The sequence below is a fragment of the Ostrinia nubilalis genome, chromosome 9 (assembly GCF_963855985.1).
Source record: "Ostrinia nubilalis chromosome 9, ilOstNubi1.1, whole genome shotgun sequence".
Taxonomy (NCBI): Eukaryota; Metazoa; Arthropoda; class Insecta; order Lepidoptera; family Crambidae; genus Ostrinia; species Ostrinia nubilalis.
The window spans coordinates 10811819-10835397 of NC_087096.1; the positions used below are offsets into that span (position 1 = coordinate 10811819).

General features: G+C 39.0%; 1 protein-coding gene across 1 annotated transcript; it reads left to right on the forward strand.

The window, feature by feature from the left end:
* Positions 1-231: 231 nt before the first annotated feature.
* On the forward strand, positions 232-23428 carry LOC135074621 (uncharacterized). Its single transcript, XM_063968981.1, has 4 exons — positions 232-749; positions 15804-15938; positions 18166-18355; positions 21582-23428. Exons 1-4 carry the CDS (start codon positions 575-577, stop codon positions 21637-21639), a joined length of 558 nt encoding a protein of 185 aa, XP_063825051.1. The 5' UTR covers positions 232-574; the 3' UTR covers positions 21640-23428.
* Positions 23429-23579: the final 151 nt, after the last annotated feature.

Consider the following 23579-nt stretch of genomic DNA (forward strand, 5'->3'; position numbering starts at 1 on the left):
TGAATTTGAGCAATTTTATATTTTTTGTTTATTTAGAAAGAGCGAGTCTGCCCACAGAGAGCGAGATAGTGATACTTAGTTTGTGCTTCAAGTAGGTATTCGGAGTGTGGCCTCCATTTTTATCTGTAGCTTCATGAATGGAAAGTCTGCTCAGTCTATCTATACTTTTATACAATCAATGGAATATGACTCATTCCGTAGATGATTCACAGACTCATTCGTCAGTCACTCATTCATTCATTTCCTCCAACTCGAATTCCCCCCCGCGAGCGTGACATTTTTATTGTGATGCTTGTTTCTGTCGTGTCTTTCTTTCGTTTGAGGCAAATCTAACTAAAAGCGCAAACCTTTACGAAATAATTAAGTATTGTCTACTGGTGTGATATCGATATTAATATAAAGTTGATTTGTGTTGGTGTTTAGTGAGTGCTCCTACGTCTATTTTGGTGTCTTCTTTTTTGATTTTGCACAGTAGTAACAAAAGCTTTTCTGAATAAAGTTATGCTTACTCTTTTGTGAAATACCTAAGTGGACAGATTAATAGTTTTGTGAGTGCGGTTATAAAGATATCACTATGCCGACGAGTGCAGTGTATCAACCAACAACAGTAACCTATGAACAGCAGCCGAGCGATCAGCGATGGAACTGCCCTATGAGCTACTTCTCACGTCGTGTGACAAGCAGTCTTAATAGGGCTACATGTGTACGGATTGGTCTATGTTTACTGGGCAGCACACTTTTCATTGTTGGTGAGTTCCATTTGCATGCTAAAACTTCATTTTAAGCACACACAGATATCACATTGTTTACTTACCTTGACATGCCATACATTTAAATATCCTCATACAGATGTTTCGAGTTTCCTAACGACAATAAGATGTGACTAAACTAAAATAAAATAATAATTAGGTTATAGCAAATTATTTATTGTCATAATATTATTATGAGGATAATGGTTATTACACAATTGTTTGATAACGCAAACGAGAATAAATAAAATATACTTTGTCAGTAGTCTTCAAATATTTCAAACAAGGCATGTACTGGGCAATATTTCAAATTAATAGTTTCTTTCTATTATTTTCTTTTATCAAAATAGTTTTATTCTATTAATAGATTGCATTCAAATGCAATTACTCATTCACTCTAATAAAACAGAGTTTAGTTAAGAAGAATACATTACATAATGTTAATTAAAAGTATGTATGTGTTACCTTCAGACCTGCTTTTATTTCACCAGTATTAAAATCCTTTGAAACTAACTTCATATAATGTAGGATTATGTTACATTAGCATAATCTTTAATGAAATCCATATGCAATTTTCTGATTGGACAACAGCTTATGTTTCCTGATACAGCAAAATAATAGGTGCTAGATGTCTGCACATGGGTGTGAATGATGGACAACTTCCTCAGAACAAAAACGTAGGGGACGTAGTATCACTCTGGTTGGGTACCTACTAGGGTGGTCCTTATTTTTCGACTTTTGAATTATCCCCGGGGCACTTTCTTATTCGATTATATACCTCTAAATATGAAATTAGCTTTTTTTGTTTTTTTTTTAGTTAAGATTTAGAGGTCGCTACCAGCTGTCAAAATATTTACAAAAGCTTTGAAAATCTTAAATCATGGTTTCATAAATGTTTTATTTAAGTGTTTATATCACATTTTACGTGCAAATGAACATCGCTTAGATAGAATAGACAATCGCTTCTTGTCCCCTTCTCCCCTCAACCCCTCTTCTATACCGACCATGGTACCGACGCGTCGAGATACTAACAAGTAAACTCTTATATCTTAAAAATAATTGATTCAAATATGTACATTGTACATAATAATCTTAGTTCATAGCAACAACAATAATTTTGTAATATTTTTATTTGGCTTTGGCTTTAACCCAGATGAGCCTGAAACTATTTTTACTTTAGAATTTTGAGATTTTTGGATATACGGTTTATTATGATCCCAGTACCCTACGAAAAATAATTAAAAAAATTAGTCACCCCCGGGAAAGCGGGAAAATGATGACCCATACATGGGTCGGTCGGCACAAATACTGCATTTTACTTTCCTGTTAAGATCAATAAATAGATATTAAAATAAAACACTTTTTATCAATGCAACATGTATGTATTAGTATTTTTATTTATTTTATGATAATTATGTTAGTCTGTAACACTATTTTTATATTGTGTGATAGTTAAAAAAACATTCTTCAGGATGTAAATGTATATTGCACTTCACACAAATGTAATTACATTTTTTTTTACATATTTTGCATTTTAGAATCTTACTGACATAGTTGATTAGATGACCTGTTTGATCGTATCTTGAATCTCCAAGGTGGCAGGTACAGGGCAAGGCCCACGTTTTTCACACCTTTTGAAAGTTTCTAATAAGGATCTTGTAACAGGCCGGCCGGAAAACCTAGGTGATCAAGATCTCCACCATCGTTCGTTCGTTCGTTTCAGCCAAATGACGTCCACTGCTGGACAAAGGCCTCCCCCAAGGCTTTTCACAATGAACGGTCCTGCGCTGCCCGCATCCAGGCTCTTCCCGCGACCTTTAATAGATCGTTGGTCAACCTAGTAGGAGGCCTGCCCACGCTACGTCTTCCAGCCCGTGGTCGCCAGTCGAGAATCTTTCTGCCCCAACGGCCATCGTCTCTACGAGCTATGTGCCCCGCCCAATGCCACTTGATTTTAGCAATTCTGCGAGCTATATCGGTTACTTTGGTTCTCCTGCGGATCTCCTCATTTCTGATTCGATCACGAAGGGAAACTCCGAGCATAGCCCGCTCCATCGCCCTTTGGGTGACCTTGAGCCTTCCTATGAGGCCCATAGTAAGCGACCACGTTTCAGATCCATATACCATCACTGGTCAAAGACTTTTTGACTTGAGACACTGCGGTATTTCGGTCGTGAGTATATCGCGAAGCTTCCCGGACGCGGCCCAACCGAGTTGGATTCGACGATTGACCTCTTTCTCGAAGTTCTACTAACATTTATCGTTGTATCATTGAATAATTGGTCAATATAGTTTATAAGAGGGTTACGCCCATTTTTGGGTCCTTCCAACGGCTGAATCTTCATCAGTAACAACGGTATTTGCGTTGTCAGGTGGTTCAAATGTAACGTATTCTGGGACCGGATCATTGCTATTTTCTAGTTCATTCAATATTTCATGCAAGGACAAAGGTTTCGATCTGAAATAGCAAAATCAAGCATATTTACTCATATAGATCAAATGTACTATGGTTGTGCCGACGGGCCTATGTATGGGTCCATGGAATCTACGGCTAAATAAAAGAGGGAAAAAATAACGCTGATTTAATTTTTTTTTACATAATCAATCTAGAATGTATTCTATTTTGGAGTAATAGTTCCGTATTTTGAAAATAAAAACATCAAGTAATTATAATCTTACCTTTTTGAAGACATGTTTTAAATTTTTTTCTCTGCACTTGTTCACTTGCAAATAAAAAAGAGTAATGATTCAGTTTACTGCTTTAGTTGTCATTATAATCAACAAGTACCTCCTAAAGTTTAAAAAAAATACTTTGGTTTGTATAAATAAAATAAAATAACGACAGTAGATTTTTTTATTTCTCACAACCCATGTATGGGTCGGTAGGTTCATCTGGGTTAAAAATGAATGAATCTAACAAATACAGATTTAGTTTTTACTTAAAATTCAAACCTTGGTAGCGACCCCTAAATGTCTTTTAAAAATAAAAATAAAAATAATGAAAGACTTTCATATGGTATATATTCAAATTACGTGGTGCCCCGCAAAATATAAGAAAAAAAATTTTTTTCGTAGGAATAAGGACCACCCTAGTACCTACGTAATAAATATTAAGTACCTATTCACCTTGACGATACGCGTTTCGCATGAATAATTACACCGGTACATTATGGCTGTCTACGTTTTTCGTGACAAATTGATTGGGATAATAATATCATAAAATGAATTTTTAATCATGGTCAAAACTTGTGAACCGTGTACAGTTTTTAAAAGTAATATTACATGCAGGTTCATTCATAATGTAGGTATAATAAATGGCAGATATGGAGCCCAAATTCACAGAAAAAAACCTTGGAATTTTTTTATTGAATGTCAACAAACAAATAGGGCACTTATCAGTTTATCGGTTTTAAAGGTATCTAATATCACATTCAACTGTGACTTCTGTGTAGCTAAGTAAAAGAAGTAGGTATTATAAATTCTGTTTCGCATTTTCGTTATGCCTGAACCGCATGATAGCAGAACAATAACGAGAAAATTTTACAAACAAGTCATTTTTAACTTAACACGGATTTCTATCTTGTACCCAGTAGCGAATTATCTACTAGATTACATAAATATCATTGCAAATACGATACCACATGCGGTAACAGTATAGCCACGGTAGCGAAATAAGCTCCATGTCTCATGTCGATAACGTGCGTATCGCCTCGCGGTGGTGGTGACGGGCTAGCGGGGTCGGGTGGCCGCGTCACCGCGTGGCTTGCGGCGGGTGACTCATCCGGTGGCTGGTTGCGTGATCTGACTGATCTCGTCGCGACTATAGACCGAGAGATGCTTAGAGGTCCCGTTTCCCGTATTAATGCGCTATGTTTTGATGCCAACTTTATAAAATCTAGATATGAACCATCACGTTACAGATTCCCCTGGTCTGAACACCACCTTTGATAGTTGAAGTCATTGTATTGACAGTTTAACTACCCTCTTAGTTAGGTCGTCAACCTTTCAGGCCAATAAGTAGTAATCTATACATTGTAGTGTAATGTAATCTGGGTTTCCCTAGGCTTCAAGTGTGTGAAATGCGAAGCCCTATACAACCGCAAGACTAGCTACCTAGTACACCTAATACGCCACAGTTTGTTTACGCAAATATTCCTTTTGCAATACAATACTTATACGTTTCTTTCCTCTTTCGTTGTCCTTCCTTGTTTGTTTAGGTTTCAGCTTGCCTTTGTTTAAATTACCTACTTCAGAACATTGTTTTGATCCCAGATGATGGTAAAAATACTTTCTAACTATTTATTGACGCATCAGCATCGCAAAATCGAACCAAACGACGGGTAAACAATGTCGTTTCTATAACTGCTTATGGCCAATCGAAGGAACAGGCACCGCGCTCGAAGGTCGACAAACTCCACACAGCCAGACTATCAAGTCGTTTCCTTAATAGACTCCTCTCATAGTAGGTACTTTGTAGTTATACCGCTTCGACATAGTTCGACAAATTGGGTGATTTAAAAAACTTTTTTTGTCAATTACCACTTAGTGGTTCAATAACTTTTTATTAGGTACGATTTACGTTGGTCTATTGATAACGACTTCCGCGTTTCAGCGTATTCAGATTTTTACAGGTATGGTTGGTCATACATACAGCGTTAGCCTGTCGGTCTTCTGCAAGCCTCCAAATTAGGCAGTACATTATCAAACATTTTTGACAACTGTTGCCAACCTTTCGACGTAACCACTTTTGTAGAAGTTACAATGACTTTGAGGTTCCGTTTCGCGAGTGTCAGTGGCTACACGTGTTTCTGGAATTCGAGCGTATTTAATTTGTAATTTCACTGTTTATTTTTAGAGAAAACCAATCCTAAGCTCAATTATCAATAAAACAACGGTGGTGGTAACTAACTTGCTCTATCCTTGGTAAGTACCTAGCAGAATGGAGGTGATTCCTCCCGATCCGCCTGATCCCCCAGATCAGGCCGCCGATATGGAGCTTTCCCCGCCTTTATTTTCCCAAACGGCTACCAAACGCCGTCTTGACACGGTAGGTGATACCGAGCCGGCTAAGAAGACGAATACAGATGGATCATTAACCCAAAACAACCAACTGATGTACACACACCCCTCACTTGTAATAGCCCCAAAAACATATACAGACGAAGACAAAGGCCCCTTCTTGGTTCATGTGTCTCACATAGAATCGGAACCTTCTTCTCCAGCCTTCATTCAACCTATGAGGTTTGGCAAATTCTTGGTGACCAATAAAATTCAGGGAATCATCTTAGACGGCGTTACAAAAATCGGCAGAAACAAGATCTCCGTCGAATTCATTTCAGCCAGTGCAGCAAATAACTTTCTAAACAATGACATTTTGCCTATGTACAAGTATGTTGCATTAATCCCCACTTACAATGTGACCCGCATGGGCCTCATTAGGAACATTCCTACTGACTGGTCTATGGAGGAACTTGCAGAATCTTTAACAACCCCCGACGGCTGTGGTATCCTCCTGAAGGCTCGTCGGTTAAATAGAAAACAGATTAGGGATGATAACCAAATATCGTGGGTCCCCACACAATCAGTTGTAGTAACATTCAAGGGACAAGTACTGCCACAAAGAGTCTTCTGCTGCCACAATTCCATCCCAGTCGAGACTTACCAACTCCCGACAATCCAATGCCTCAATTGTTGTCGGTTTGGTCACATCAAGGCTCAATGTAGGTCTAAACCTAGGTGCTATCGTTGCACTCAACCTCACACAGCAGAAGAATGTAATGTCACAGAGGCCAAATCCACTTGCATTAATTGTTTAGGTCACCACTTTGCAACAAACAAGTCCTGCCCAGAGCACTCTCGACAAAAGGCTATCAAAGTAACAATGTCTCAGGATAACATTTCCTACTCTCAGGCCTCCTCTCAGTTTCCTCCTGCCCGCAAATCATATGCGGACATTACTAAATCTCCATCCTCTCAAACCACCAGTCCTGCTTCTCAACCTCCCTTACGTCACTCCTCACACCCCAACCAAACGATCTCATACCGAAAGACCATTCCCCGAACATCCCGCCCTCATACTCCGTTAGATAAGGGTTACGATAAGCAGGCGCACCAAGCCATAATTGGTAACTGTGCCTCCTCCCTACCTAATGGTTGTGCCCTGAACGGTGACTCTTCTCCTTCCCTGGGAGAGGATAACCTTTTACAGATGGTTCTCTCTCTAATCATTCATATTGTTTCTGGTCGTAATACCGCCCTACCGCCCAACGTTGCGCAAATGCTTTCCCAAATCTCGCAGATAACTTCTAATAATAATGGACAAGGAGGTAGTCCAGTGGAACTGCCAAAGTATTAGGCGCAAAAAACATGAATTAACTTTTCTTATTAGTAAATACTCTCCATCAGTCCTAGCTATCTCGGAGACGTGGCTGGTTCCTGGTTCACATTTTCGTGTATCAGGATACGCATGCCTCCGGGATGATAGGAATGATGGCTACGCGGGAAGTGCCTTACTTGTAAGACGCTTCCTTCCCTATAATCAACTCCCCCTTCCTTCGCATAGTCAAGACATCAATGTCGTGGCTATACGAATATTTGATATCTCCCTTTTATCCGTATACATTCCCCGCCCTAACGCTTCCTCCATCAATGAACTGCGCTCTGCTATTCTATCTGTCCCTCCTCCAGTTATAATCTTGGGTGACTTAAATGCGCACCACGTTTTATGGGGCTCCTACCATTCCGACTCTCCAGGTTCATTGCTCCTAGACCTTTTGGATGAGCTTGACCTTTGTATTTTGAATAATGGTTGTCCAACAAGAAGATGTGCTCCAACCCAAAACCCAGCATCGGCCGTAGATGTGTCATTCTGTTCTCCAAATTTGACCTCACTTTGCTCATGGAAAGTCCTAAACAGCACATTTGGTAGTGATCATTTTCCCATTATAGTATCTTTGCCTAATAATAACTCCCCAATAAATCGCCCTCCTCCTCTTTTAAAATATAATTTAAATAAAGCTGACTGGCTTGCCTATCATGCATCAGTCAACGAAAAATTGAAAAATTTACCTTCAGTCAATAATGATAATGCCCTCTCAGTATACTCTGATTTTGTTAACACCTTACAAACATCAGCAGATGATCACATACCATTGAAAAATCCATCTCGGAAAATATCTCCTCCTTGGTGGGATTCTGAATGTACAGCCAGTGTCCAAAAACGTAAGGAATCTGAAAAAAGGTACAACCGTTCAATGACCATGGAGAACTACATCCTTTACCAAAAAATTGCTGCACAAACAAGAAAGTTTTTAGCCAAAAAAAAGAAGAAGGGATGGATAAACTTTTGTGAAAATATGTCTCCAAGGACCCCTTCCTCTATTGTCTGGAAACAAATTAAAAGATTCCGTATATCCTTAATCCCTATAAATGCCCCGTCTAACAACCCTACAGCTTGGCTAAATGATTTTGCGGATAAACTAGCCCCTCCCTTTGTTCCTTTTATGGATAGCCTCCCTTCTATAAGTTGTTTTCTTCCCCAATCAAATATTCTAGATCGGCCCTTCTCCTTTGAAGAACTTTTATCAGCTCTTGACGGCTTAAAGGATTCATCTCCTGGAGCAGATGGAATTCCTTACTCTTTTATAATTAAATCTCCGGAAAGTGCCAAACTTCTCTTCCTAAATTTAATAAATTCGTTTTTTGACCAAGGTACTCTACCGGAAGCTTGGAAACAACAAATTATAATTCCTATTCCTAAACCAGGAAAAGAACCTTTGGATCATAACTCTTATCGTCCCATAGCCCTTTCTTCCGTTCTCCTTAAAATAATGGAACACATACTTAAAAATCGCCTCGAATGGTTCTTGGAATCAAATAACATTTTGGATAAATCCCAATTTGGTTTCCGTAAAGGCTTTAGTACTTTAGATAGTCTAAGTATTCTAACGACGGATATTCGCGTAGCTTTTAAAAATAAGGATTACCTCGTTGGGGTCTTCTTGGATATAGCGTCTGCGTACGATAACGTGTTGCTCCCAATACTCAGGCAAAAATTGCTCTATCTGAGTATCCCGGAGAAACTGGTACGTCTCATCTGCAACACGTTGATGTCACGATCAATAGCAGTGAGATACCAAGACTCTATAGTTCCCCGTTTAGTCTGGAAAGGGCTCCCGCAAGGATCTGTACTCAGCCCTTTACTTTACAGCATTTACACATACGATCTTAGTAGAACTGTAGACTCTTTTTGCAGTATCCTTCAGTACGCAGATGACATTGCCCTCTATCATTCATCCAAATTTATATCCGAAACAAGTTCGCGCCTAAACTCTGCTCTGGAGTATCTTAATGCCTGGATGACAAATCATGGACTATCTATTTCAGTTCCAAAATGTAGTTGCGTCACTTTTACTCGAAAACGTAACGCACCAGAGGTTGATATAACATTAAACGGTGATAGCGTTCCTTGTAACAACCAAGTGAAGTTCCTAGGTATGATTTTAGACTCTCGGTTATCAGGTATTCCCCATTTCAATTACATTCTTGGTAAGGCTGAAAAAGGGCTAAATATCCTCCGTGCCCTTTCAGGTACCTGGTGGGGTGCACATCCATACTCACAAAAATTACTTTATAACGCCATTGTCCGCAGCCACTTTGATTATGCTTCATTTCTTTTAGACCCCTGTAATAAATCTGCTCTTGAAAAACTTAATAAAACCCAATCCAAATGTCTACGTATAATACTGGGAGCTATGAAATCCTCACCTATTAATGCTCTCCAAATTGAATGTGTGGAACCTCCCCTATATTTGCGTAGACAATACCTAAGTGACCGGTTTTACGTTAAAATCACTCAAAATTCCAATCACCCTTTGAATGAAAAACTGGCTCTCCTCTCTTCACTAAGTAGCTCTGCTGACTCCTCTCAGAGTTCACCTTGTGTTTTGTTGAGTTACCAAAAATTTAACCGCCTCCCTACTCCAATTGAAAAAATTCCATTGAATCCTCTTTTCAGCAATAGCTATGATTCCCTTCTTTTCCATCCTTCAATAATCCTTAACTTTGGCATTTCTAAGGACTCCTGCTCAGCTGGTCAGGAATTTATCAATATTGTCTCTGAGCACTGGCAAGGCTGGCTAAAAATTTACACTGATGCCTCCAAGCTAGATGAGGGTGGATGTACTGGCGCTGCAGTCTGGATACCTTCATACAGAATAGCACTAAGTTTTAAGTGTCCACCAGTTACATCAGTCTTCACCGGAGAATCAGTCGCTATATTAGAGGCTATTCGTTATTCTATCTCTCACCACCTTAATAACACCTTAATCTTTACCGACTCTTTGAGCTGCCTCCAGTCTATCGTAGCTAACCCATTTAAATCCAAATCCAAATTTCCTATCATCTTCAAAATTAGAGAAGCCCTTTTTGAGAGTAAACAGCGTGGCTTAAATATCGTTTTAGCCTGGATCCCAAGCCACCGAGGTATCCCTGGCAATGAAACTGTAGACACATGTGCTAAAAATGCTATATCCACAGGTTCACTTGATCATTATAAATTATTTGCACATGATGTCTCTTCGCTCCCACGTAAACACCTATTCAAGTCATGGAATACTCACTGGGCTAACTCCAAGAGATACGTAGGCAAATATTATGCTGATATCCAACAGGATATTCCCTCTAGACCTTGGTTCTTCAAACACCCCCACTTGCCAAAAAGGACAGTGTCCATTATCTCTCGCCTGCGTATAGGTCACGCATGTACCCCTGTTCATCTTGCCAAAATGCGGATTAAGGATAGCTCCATATGCGAATGCGGCTTGGATGAAGGAACAGCTAACCACATATTTTTCAACTGCCCCAAAATTGACCATTCATTATACGACTTCCTTCCTAAAAAATTCCCTTTTCCGACTAACCTTAAATGTGTCCTTAACTTTACTAATCCCCATACTTTGAAATCTCTAGTTAAATTTATTAACATTAACAAAATTAATTTGTAACAGGCAAGAGCTAGCAGAAAACTAAACCTCCACATTTGTGTTTATTTTCATGTGTTATGTTTATGTATTGTGTTGTCTTATTTGTGATGTCTCTTTGTTTTAAGTATTTTGCTTAGCATACCCTTGAAAATTTAAATTTATCAAAATACCTATACCGTGTAAAAGCTGCGCACGTGATATTGGCGGAACAGTGTGCCCTGTGGCGAAAAACACAAGTTCATCGCCATTAATAAGAAGAAGAAGAAGAAGAAGTACAATGACTTAGGTAATCGGTAAAACGCCGAGTTACCCAGCTTTCATTATAATTAACTCTAACCTATTTCACCACACTTGCAGATTTTCTTATTTATCATTGATTTCGTAGTCCACGGATAAAATTACATCTGATGGAACCGGTTCCAGTCCAGCGTTAAATTCGTCTGACTGGACAGTCTGTTCTTGAGAAACTAGTTTTAAAAATTTTATTAGCTTGGTGGAACATTTATTTCCGTGAATATGTAGGTGATGATGTCAGCTAAACAAACAGGCCACCGAATGAATCGAATGTTTTATCCTAGACTATGTAGGCATCTCCTTGAATCTACAAGGTCTCCTGGGGCGATCGATAAGTAAAACTTCCTCTATTCCACGTATTATTTTACATAGACTGCCTAATAGACATACTTAGATACTTTTTGCTGTCTAGTGTCTAGACGAGTTAGACATCGATAAAGGTAATCTCATTATCTAACTTAGGTAGTATTAACCGCTTGAGTCCCAGACGGCATTAATTAATGTCATAACAATTGATTATCTATTGTGTCTAGATTCGCGGGCCTTGAAGGATTAATCGTAGACAACTCTACCCATTGGAAATACTCTTCCATCTGTCTCTGTATTCTTTACGAAATGAAACTAGTTCTATTCTAAGAGTGGGTGTTTATTGTTCAGGTCAGTGTTGCAGTGAAAGCTGGGCTAATGAATCGCTAATGCGTTCTGCTGCCCACTGAATGCCCACTGCTTCCGTTGCGGCGCCCCATTTTCGCAATCCTCAGGGACCGCTAATCGTTCAGCGAGGTTCATTGTTAGAATTGGAATGGTATTTCTGGTTTCATAATTAGAAGTCTTGCACAGCTATAAAGAATACAGTAGGTAGCACGTTTAAGTTTGAGACAAGTGGGTATTTTGAAGATCCATTCCAAAATAGCAGTTTTAATACTAAAACAATAGAAAAAACACGTTGCAAATCAAGACTTAGAGTAGGCGCACACCCGTTGTGCCCGATTTTAATTTGTATTAAGAATCGGCCAAATCGAATCGGCGTAGTGTGCGCACTCCCATACAAGCCCATACTGATCAACTGCCCGACTAAACTATCGGCCGACGAAAAATCAACGCTGTGCGCCTACTCTAAGTCAAAGATGTCAACTAATGTTGTTGCACACAACTATGACTGTAATTTATAATGTGTTTATGTGTACGCGAATGTTAAAGTAATATCGCAAGTACCTACTTATGAACAACTTCATTCATCTGATTCATAATACAGCTATGATAAGGTAGATGTACTTCATCCTTTACAATGAACTACTAACAAACGTCCTTATTGCTTCCAAGCGTAGGTTGCTCATTATCATAAGTATAACAGTATTTTATGTTACCTACCCATATCGACTTGAATAGGTAATGTATTGTATCCGTGGTTTCTATTATAATTTACATAACAATTCATCGCCGTGATCTGTGACTCTTGTACTCTGTAGGATCTCATTGGACTAATATTCTAGATTAAATTAAATTGTATTATCATGGACAAAATTATACTCAATCTAGATGTGAATAGAAACTGCGCAATTCTTTGGGATAATATTTGCTGAATCGATAGATCGTCGTATATCGTATTGCTATAATAAAGCAGACTCGCCCAAATGACCTCTACATAGTGTTCTGCACAATATTGATATTGTTTTGTCATAACATTGCTATGTTATTTTCAATTCAACTGATAGAAGTTGTAAAATTCCACTGCCCTTCACAGCATCGTCGATCTTCATTATACTTTCCGGTGCATTGATTGTTACATTTATTACATTTTCAAAGACGAATTCTTGGCGATTGTTGAAACATTACATATAGCAAACTGTACCTACCTAGATTTTACTGGCTATTTTGTAACTTCATCATTTCATCCATAACGGTTATGGCGTCTTCACTTCAAGGTGAATCAATTCGTCATGCGCTGCTTAGCTGTGTCTGTGTATGACATTAGTTATAGTTTGGGTGAGGATACAACCTACGATGTATAGATTTTTTTTCACAAGTTACCAGAATTTAGATGCATCATCAGTAGTTGTTTTGTTAGGGGTTTCTTCATCGGAAACTGAAAAATAAAGCACTCTTAGTTCTTTCTTATTATCTAATTTTGGGAAACATTTCTGATTATCTTGAACTTTGAGGATTGCGCAAGAGTCTTTTGTCAATGCTTTTTTTTTATCAAAGTGGTTGTTACATACATTTTAGGTACTTTGTTGCTAAATTAGACACATATTAATGGTATTCCAAAAATTATTACCATTTTTTCACGGTATCTTGAAGTTGAAATCCATTATCGAACGGCATAAAAACTAGTTCAAACAACATTCCTCTCGTATGAATGCATAACCCAGTTTGAAGTGGTGATTAGCATTGAATAATTTGTATGGTAATTACTGTATGTGTCATCATTGTTGAACCCTATTGTCCAAAGTTCGGTAGATAGGCCCAATGAATGACGCAGTTTGTGACTCCTTTGGTCCCAGAATACAATAATATTTATAGAGCTACCAGTTACCACACAATTCTTAGTAGTACTCGTGCGTGCTACTAGAAATACCTACATGTGTAAATGTAAACAAACAATTTCAGTTTAACGACTTAACCTACCTATGTACACGTTGATACAGTTAATTCTGGAAAGTGGTGATATCACTCAATTTAAATAAATATTATGTTTATCAGGATGGTGTTATTTGAATAAAAATAGAATAAAATATTGTTTGTTTTTATTTATTTTTTGTCAATGGATGGATATTACTCCCACGTGCAAAGCAGAACAGACGATCGACTGCTTTAGTTTGCATAATTTCCACTGATTGTTGTGTTTTCGACTTCTGCCAAGAACGTACTACTGTTTGGCAGAGGGAGACCTATTAAATGTAAATTAACGACGATGACGAGAGCGCTAACAACACGAGCTGCATTGATAACCCGCGCTTTGGTTATGGTAATCTGATCGCATTCATTTAAAATTCTGGCTGCATCGCAAGGTGATTCTTTTCTGTTGTTGTTTACGGCTCAAAATAGGGTAAGTGCGCTAGTTTTCGTCCAATTATCGGAGTTGCCAACTTTGTGATGCGAAATGAATATCTTAAAATACCCTTACTCATATGTATCATATGTCATTTTAGTCCTTATATAGTCTACTTTACGTTAATATTATATGACAATAAGTAAATACCACGGGTTTTTTTATAAAAAATATTTTATGCAAAAGAGGCGATTTCACTAGTTTTCGTCCAAAAAAATCAGTTTTCGTCCTAGTGTACGCTAGTTTTCGACCACTGTGTAGAAAAAAGGGTGCAGTTGAATTATTAACTTAAAACCAATTCTACAATACAGTAACTATGGATTGAGGTATATCATTTGAAAGGTAATTTTGTTAGCTTTCAAATGATATCAAAAAGATTTAAATTTTATAAGTTTCTTACCTAAATTTAGGAAAATATTGCAATAGGTCGAAGGACAAATGGACGAAAACTAATCTACAGGAATAGCTAATTTTGGTTTTCGTCCACCCCAGTGCTTGCTCATGACGTCATGGACGAAAACACAACAACGTTTAAAGCTGTTTTTTGTTTTCGTCCACATCTTTTTAACGGTTTTTATGGGCTTATCACTGTTAAAAAGTGGACGTAAACTAAAATGTTTAATGTAATAGCAATAAAGACCATATTGGAAGAAAAAACATTGTATTTTGAAGGTCCATTGAAGTAAAATGATTATTTAAAATATTAACTAGGTGTCAGGGTTTCCGTCCACGTGGACGAAAACCAAAATCTTGCAAAATTGTTATGCTAGTATTAGTCCACTTAATTATCTAAGATTTCTATGCAAAAACTTTAATAAACCCTTAAAATAGTGTTTATTATGCTAATAATTAGACATACGTGCCAAAGACATTACGTAAAGTAGCTAAAACAGTAATTAAACATACCATGAAAGTTCCCTACCGGCACGTTTTTTTTCTAACTTGACGACGTTTTCCATTCACCTGTGTGCAGCAGCAACTTCCGTAGATTTTTTTGGAGTTATTACTTGTCAAATTACATTTTCATGCAGGCAGAACTGTTACTTAGATATTATAGATTGTAACAAGTGCAAACTTGCACGTAAAGTTAGGTTTGTATTCTAATTTTCCGTATTTGTTTGTGGCAAGTCGGTCAAATGGACGAAAACAGGAGCTGGACGGAAAACCGGCGCAATTACCCTACATTTTATTAAGACACTCAAATTGCATCGCACCTTCACCACCCACGTAGAGCGTTGCACTGGACTGGACGACGTGGGTGGATTTGGATTTTATGAGATAAATCCTACTTACTTTAGTTTGAGCTGCAAAATTAGCTAAATTCTTAGCAATATTTTAGACTTTTTATTACACATCTTTTAAGTATAAAATTGTATTCTTTGGGGCTAGAAATTACCAATAATTGTATCATCAGTTAGTTACTTGATTGGATGGAAATATTAATCAAACGCAGCGTGGGACGTCCACCCACAAAGTGGACCGACGACATCATAAAGGTAGCAGGAAAGTGCTGGACGCAGGCCGCTACCAACCGGGTAACATGGAAAGCATTGGGGGAGGCCTATGTTTCTGCAGTGGACGTCCTATGGCTGAGATGATGATGATTAATCAGACAGTTTGTAACTATGTAATATCCATTTTTCCACTTTGAAAATAAAGCTCGTCTCTAAATTATGCAGGTAGGTAATCAAAACCATTACTCAAATTGTTTTCTTTCTTTTCCAGGTTTAGCATTGCTGATCGCGGGCGGAGTTCAGTATTCTAACACACCTGCCTCAGACACGCCAGAAGCAGCCGACAATGGCCTGGGGACGCTTATCGCCGGAGCCGTCGTCCTTTGCTTGGGATTGCTCTTTGCAGGTGAGCTAATTGAAAAATAATTAAGTTGAACTCTTTTCTCGCTTTTAGAAAGGCAGCGCTGCGAATCTCGAGAGCGCTTTTCTGTTTAGTTCAAAACTTTAATAACGATCTAGGTCATGTAGGTCCTCTCTACCGTTGCTAGTTTCTCTATTCTGTATTTCTGGGAAGAGCTTCTTAGAAAATAATATTTTCTTCAAGCAATTCTATTAGTTGTTGAGAGAAAGTCTTGAAAATATTGAAAAAAAAAATCTCTTGGCTTGTGCTCTTTTTAATTTAACGCTTCTGAAAGGGCCACCTTGAGTGCACACTTTCGAACGCCCATTACGTTGTTGCGTAATAATATGAAGTGAAAGCCATTTTACATTCGTGTTAAAAGCATCCAATGCTTATAATGATACCTTCTTTTATTGTTCAACTTTTTATATTAAAGAAAATAATACAATGTCTTCCGCAAACACGTGCGCCAGTTCAAACCAAAAAGTTAATCGCTGTGAATGTAATTTCAGTCACTCACGTCTCGTGACTGTAGTTACATAACGTTAAATAATAAAAACAAATATTATTTCCACATTCCTAAAAAAATCGTAAATTAAAAACAGCCTTGGCTACGATTGCGTTGGTTATGTCAACCCTCACCTTCAAAATTCGCTTATTATGAGTTTTGCATAAAATTAGCAATTTTAATCAGAAACATTAATTTAGTTTAGCTGCTTTAGCTAGCACATAAGTAGTACTTTTCGTACATGACAATAATAAGATCCATCACTTCACTTCTCGTTAAAGAAACAAGGCACGTATTAAAACTAAATTACATGTTAGTAGGTATGCATTGTAATTTAAATGAAGGACAGAATCAGTTCCTAAAAATAAATGGGAAATACAGGCGTCTTTTACTGGAAAGGTAAAGGTCAGTGTGGCGAGGTCATCAGGTGTTTCCATTACATTATCTGTTGACCGGTCACGGAACGGATTGGCACTGGCACTGCAGGCAAAATTTATGAACCACGCTAGGGGTTACCCTTTATGGCAAATCTAATTAGTAAATGGTTTCAATATTGGCTCAGAAATACTCAGAATAAGTAAACCCATTTAGTTCTTTCTTTATTATTATGTTTGCTGGATGTGATAATAATATTTTTTCTTCTAGGCCAAGAATAGTTTGCTACGTAGGTAATCTAACACAGTCTGTTGTCAATAATAAAATCAATCATTTAACAAATGAAAGAACGTTTAATTTTGCATAAGCAACAAGAAATTTTGCTTGCTGTTTGTTATAAATAAAAAGTTGAAATGCTGTATGTTCATGCTGTTTACTAGAGTATCATTTTCATTGGTACGTTAACCGCAGTAATAACAGCGAATATACCTTTGAATACGGGAGTGACAGGAAGGCCCTTTCCCGTCATACGGTTGTTACGGCCGACGGAAACCTCGTAGGTATGCGTCTCCATTCCCAATCGGTTCCATGGGACTTGCGAGGCGCCACGGATGCGATGTACCGATAGTCGCACATTATATGGATGCGATACATTAATAATGGGGTTTCCGCTGCGAACGGAAATGTATGGCTATGGAGTACTCGTATCGTAGCGATGATTATGGCATCCATCCATAATCCATTATTTACGTTGTGGACATTAATTTGGTAACTATAATTAAGTTCTCAAATGGAAAACCTTGGGGGAGGCCTTTGTCCAGCAGTGGACGTCATTTGGCTGAAACGAACGAACGAACGAAGTTCTCAAATGTTATGCAACAATTTTGTTCATTAATTAAATAGAACTAGGAATTGAACATAATATTCAATCTCTAAAAAAGACGTGTTTTGTATTTTAAATTTTGAACTTTTCCTCCTATAGCCCCCTGACATCGAATCGTCATTTGTTTTAAAGTGTAGGCGGTTCGGCCCGCGCTGGTCGTCCAGATGGGGCGTGGGCAAGGACACAAGGAGGTTGAATTTTTCCTATAGCCTTTTGACATTGAAAGTAATCTGATAGTACAGTCATTTGTTTTGAAGGTGTAGGCGGCTGCAGTCTGGTCGTCCAGACTTGGCATGAGTAAAGATAGAAGTTGAACATTTTCTATAGCCTCTTGACATCGAAAGTAATTTAATCGTCATTCGTTTTAAGGTTTAAGCGATTATGATTGGTCCAAAATCAAATGAGGCAGGAGGTTGAACCCTACCTATAGTTAACATCGAAAGTAATCCAATCTATCTTTTTTATAGGTGTAGGCGGCTGGGCCTGCTGGTCATCCAGATGGGGCATGGGCAAGGAAGCGCCTGCCAGCGGTGCGGCCGCGCTGACGGCGCTCAACCCCTCCACCGACCCGCTGGTGGCTGCCCAGTATGCGCCGGTGCGCGACGCGCCGCCTGCGCCTGATGACGAAATGCGCAACCTCATGGACAACAAGGAGTGGTAAGTTTTGTTTTATCTTTTGAGTTGAGAGGTTGTGAGCGAGTTTCAGCTCAACCTCTCCTCCACTGATCCACTGGTAGCGGCCCAGTATGCGCCCGTGCGCGACGCGCCTCTTGCGCCTGATGACGAGATGCGCAATCTCATGGACAACAAGGAGTGGTAAGTTTTGTTTTATCTTTTGAGTTGAGAGGTTGTGAGCGAGTTTCAGCTCAACCTCTCCTCCACTGATCCACTGGTAGCGGCCCAGTATGCGCCCGTGCGCGACGCGCCTCATGCGCCTGATGACGAGATGCGCAACCTCATGGACAACAAGGAGTGGTAAGTTCTGTTTTATCTCTTGAGTTGAGAGGTTGTAAGCGAGTTTCATCCGGAATCCGCTCAACCTCTCCTCCACTGATCCGCTGGTAGCGGCCCAGTATGCGCCCGTGCGCGACGCGCCTCTTGCGCCTGATGACGAGATGCGCAATCTCATGGACAACAAGGAGTGGTAAGTTCTGTTTTATCTCTTGAGTTGAGAGGTTGTAAGCGAGTTTCATCCGGAATCCGCTCAACCTCTCCTCCACTGATCCGCTGGTAGCGGCCCAGTATGCGCCCGTGCGCGACGCGCCTCTTGCGCCTGATGACGAGATGCGCAATCTCATGGACAACAAGGAGTGGTAAGTTCTGTTTTATCTCTTGAGTTGAGAGGTTGTAAGCGAGTTTCATCCGGAATCCGCTCAACCTCTCCTCCACTGATCCGCTGGTAGCGGCCCAGTATGCGCCCGTGCGCGACGCGCCTCTTGCGCCTGATGACGAGATGCGCAATCTCATGGACAACAAGGAGTGGTAAGTTCTGTTTTATCTCTTGAGTTGAGAGGTTGTAAGCGAGTTTCATCCCGAAACCGCTCAACCTCTCCTCCTCTGATCCGCTGGTAGCGGCCCAGTATGCGCACGTGCGCGACGCGCCTCTTGCGCCTGATGACGAGATGCGCAACCTCATGGACAACAAGGAGTGGTAAGTTCTGTTTTATCTCTTGAGTTGAGAGGTTGTAAGCGAGTTTCATCCGGAATCCGCTCAACCTCTCCTCCACTGATCCGCTGGTAGCGGCCCAGTATGCGCCCGTGCGCGACGCGCCTCTTGCGCCTGATGACGAGATGCGCAATCTCATGGACAACAAGGAGTGGTAAGTTCTGTTTTATCTCTTGAGTTGAGAGGTTGTAAGCGAGTTTCATCCCGAAACCGCTCAACCTCTCCTCCTCTGATCCGCTGGTAGCGGCCCAGTATGCGCCCGTGCGCGACGCGCCTCTTGCGCCTGATGACGAGATGCGTAACCTCATGGACAACAAGGAGTGGTAAGTTCTGTTTTATATCTTGAGAGGTTGTAAGCGAGTTTCATCCCGAATCCGCTCAGCCTCTCCTCCACTGATCCGCTCGTGGAAGGCCAGTACGTACCGGTGCGCGACGCGCCGCCCGCGCCTGATGACGAGATGCGCAATCTGATGGACAACAAGGAGTGGTAAGTTTTGTTTATTCAAGAGAAAGCTATATCTTACCCGATACAAAGTCGATCATCGAAATCCTCAACCACAGAGGAAGAGGCTGTATGTTTTATTTCATCGAGATGTAGAAGCTCTTAGCTTGATGGAAAGTGATGATCAGGCCGCTAGAAGCGAGTTTTACCCGGAATCAGCTCAAAGCCTCCACCGACCCACTGGTGGCCGCCCAGTACGCGCCGCCCGCGCCTTATGATGAGTTGCGCAACCTCATGGACAACAAGGAGTGATTTTTTTTTAAACCACAACGACGAAGCCTTTGGTCTACAGTTCACACGATCAAAAGTGATGATCAGACCAGTGAAAACGAGTTTCTCCCGGAATTCTCATCAACCACAGAGGAACTTGCTGTGAGCGATGCCTCCCGCGCTTCCGCGGTTACGATATGCGCAACCTCATGGGCAACAAGAGTAATAGGTAAGTTGAGGAAGCTCTTGGCCTACATCTCCTCACCTGATAAAATAGTGCTGATGAGGCCTGTTTCACCTGGAATCCTTAACACAGAAGAACTAGATGTGCGCGCTAGCGACAACTTAATTACGTGAACAAGGTTGTTTTTATTTAAAGATTATGTTTTTCAAGCAGTCAAAAGTTGCGTGTGCCGCCTGGCCAGAGTTCACGTCGTGGTTAGATAAATTATAAATTTTAATGTGTATTGTTTCAATTTCCGACTCAATAGTACTATAGGTAGTTGCAGATTCTGATGAAGAATTAAATAGGAAAGTTTGCACGTGATCTTTCCATAACGGTGATTCTGAAAATTATTTTGAAAACTAAGTAGGTGTAACAGTTTTACATGTTTCAACTGTTTACTTGTTGAAACTGTAATCAATGAGCTATTGTCACGAGTGGCAGGTGGTGTTAAAGTTCACGCGGAGTCCCATTGTCTCCTCGTGTTATTCAACGTTTTCCTAGCCGTGTGATCGTACTCCATAAGTTATTACTAACAGCGACTGTACACCTGTTTGAAAGTGTACTAGCAAGTACTTGGTCAATCTACATAACCACTTGGGTATTAATTCACTGGTCAAGTTTGAAATAAGGGTGGGCTGTAGATCCTGTTTATTATACATTGGCAATTAATTTGTAGTTTGTAGTCATGTCTTGTGCTCGATAAATAGGACAACCAACCGGCCGTCTGGTCCACTTCCCACTCGGACCACGATTTACGAAGCAGGTGGGCTAGCGGATTTTTGATCTCGGTTACCTTGTGTCTTTTTTATTCTGTTGTCAATATTTTTAGTGACCAGCTTCTACGGCCACTTTTTCACAGCACCAGCCGATATGTTGTCCCAAAGTGGTGGTAGAACCAGTGGCGTAACTGTAGGGTGGCAGGGCTGGCAAAATGCCAGGGGCCCTAGCCCAAGACCCTAGTCGCACCGCCCCTACCCCCTCGCGATGCTTCAGGGCGATAGTCCCGGAGCCTCCCTAAAAGAGCCTTATTACATAGTATTAAAGAATTTTAATTTGAAAATATAAATAAATAAATAAATCTTTGGACAATTTCACACAGCGCCAGCTAGCCCCAAAGTAAGCAACTTAATGCTTGTGTTATGGGTGCTAGCTTAACGGATATACTACTTATATACTTTTTTTTTTAATACATAAATATTATACATAGTCACACCCAGACCCGTCACAGAAATTAAAATTGAAAAGTGCTTTAATTTATCGACTTTTTCTCTTGTTTCAGTTTGAGCAGCGCAGAGGAGAGCGACAAGATGTTGGACGGCCGGCCCTCCGTGGCGTAAGGCCGACAGAACAGGATCCCCGAGCTTAGGCTAGTCCTAAAACAATGTCCCCCTAATTTGTGAACACGATCGAGTAGTAGTATAAGAACGGGAGCTGTGAGAGTATTGAATTTATTTTTGCAGCTAGATGTATCGGTTATAGGCTCTCGCCACGGCCAAAAGTACTTATAATATCGCTCTATCGTGTAACCGTGGTGTCCATAAGGTTAAGGTGTTGCATTTTAAGGTACAAAGTTTGAACACGTGTGTAATGGTAAGAGTAGACGAGAGTGCTTGTAAGATATTTTTTGTATCATGTACCCAATACCTTGCACTATTTGCCGATCATTTAAAAAAGAGGCAATCAAAACGTTTGATTAACTGGATACTTAATTTAAATTAGATACATAAGCACAAATTACTCGAAAATTTTATTATTTTAAAATTGTTCGAGCTAAACTTTTCGACGTACCTACCTATTTAATATTTATAGTGTCTAAAACTATTCGTAATTTCATACACCGTAGGTGTTGATGGTCTTTTTGCTTTGCAGAATCGTTTAAGCTTTTGGTAGTATTTGTCTTCATTGATTAATAAAAGTAATTAGTAAAAGACAAGTGGCCAAATTATCGTCCAGATTAGAATATACATACTTAAATGAGGATACTTATTGTATTTTATTAAGATTCTATACTACTTAACTAAATCTCTAGTTTTCTTGAAACTTCATACGATACATTTCGCATTCTAAAATAAGTAAAATAAGGTTAAGTATAACTTTCACATAAGTAGCGATTGCAATAGTTTATTTGTTACAAAAAGACAAAATTACGATAAAGATAATAATTATAGTGCATAATCGATAAACTTGCACTATAATATTATGTAATATGTTATTCCCACTACACACTTCTCAACTATTTTATTTATTTTATATCAGACTTTGTCTGTTTTCATCCATGGTTGTTAAAACACTTATTTTCAGTTAACTTTATTTGGATACCGTCCTTTTTATTAGATTTAAGGATCATCGTAGCTACCTATTTTTTTATAGTAAGGACAATTTAGTGGATATGACAAAGTTCGATGCATATTGACGGGGTTTACTTTATTTTATATTTTTTAAATGGACGTTAACACTGTCGCCCTTAACATCTGATATTTTTTTCTACGCATCTTCTCTTTTGCATTTCAATAATTTATCTCATTTCAACTTCAATCTCTAACTAATTATAAACTTAATACGAATTATTATTGCCCTCTAATAATGAAGAACTTGTTGTGAAATGCTTACTGAAAAATTAAATAGGTGTTCAGTTGTAATGATATATGTATTTAAAATTATTTAATTTATTAGTTTATAAAAACAGCTCTCTTATTATTTTACTAAAAATAAGTTACACAACATACCTAAATAGGAGAGATTGCGCAGAGAAGTGTAATGGCTAGTTGATTAATTAAAAACGATAAAATCGCAATTTTCGAAGACGCGCTCGATTTTAGCGAGAGCGCAATTACAATTTATGCATAATATTGCAATCTTTTAATCACAAATAACATGCAATATATCAATATTATTACTAGTTTTACACAAAGTTTTATTTACTTGCGAAACTTGTATTATTATTTCTACATTTGATATTTATAAATTATTATTATGTAAGATTACATTTTCGAAACGGTTTTTTATGTTATTTCTAGCAATTTGAAACATATTTTATTATTCAATTATTTTTGTTATTGTGTGTAAACTGTACTTACTGGACATATTTCATGTTTTATTATAAAATAAAATGTAAGTCGGATGTGATCTTTGTTTTATTTCATAGTAGATTCTACACTAAATGCCTTCAGCAAACCGTGAATCGGAGTTATACAGTACTTATTATTATTCTGTGGTTATACCCGATGCGAATTTGATATTTCACACCTGCCCATTATGTCGTTTCTTAGAGTTATTT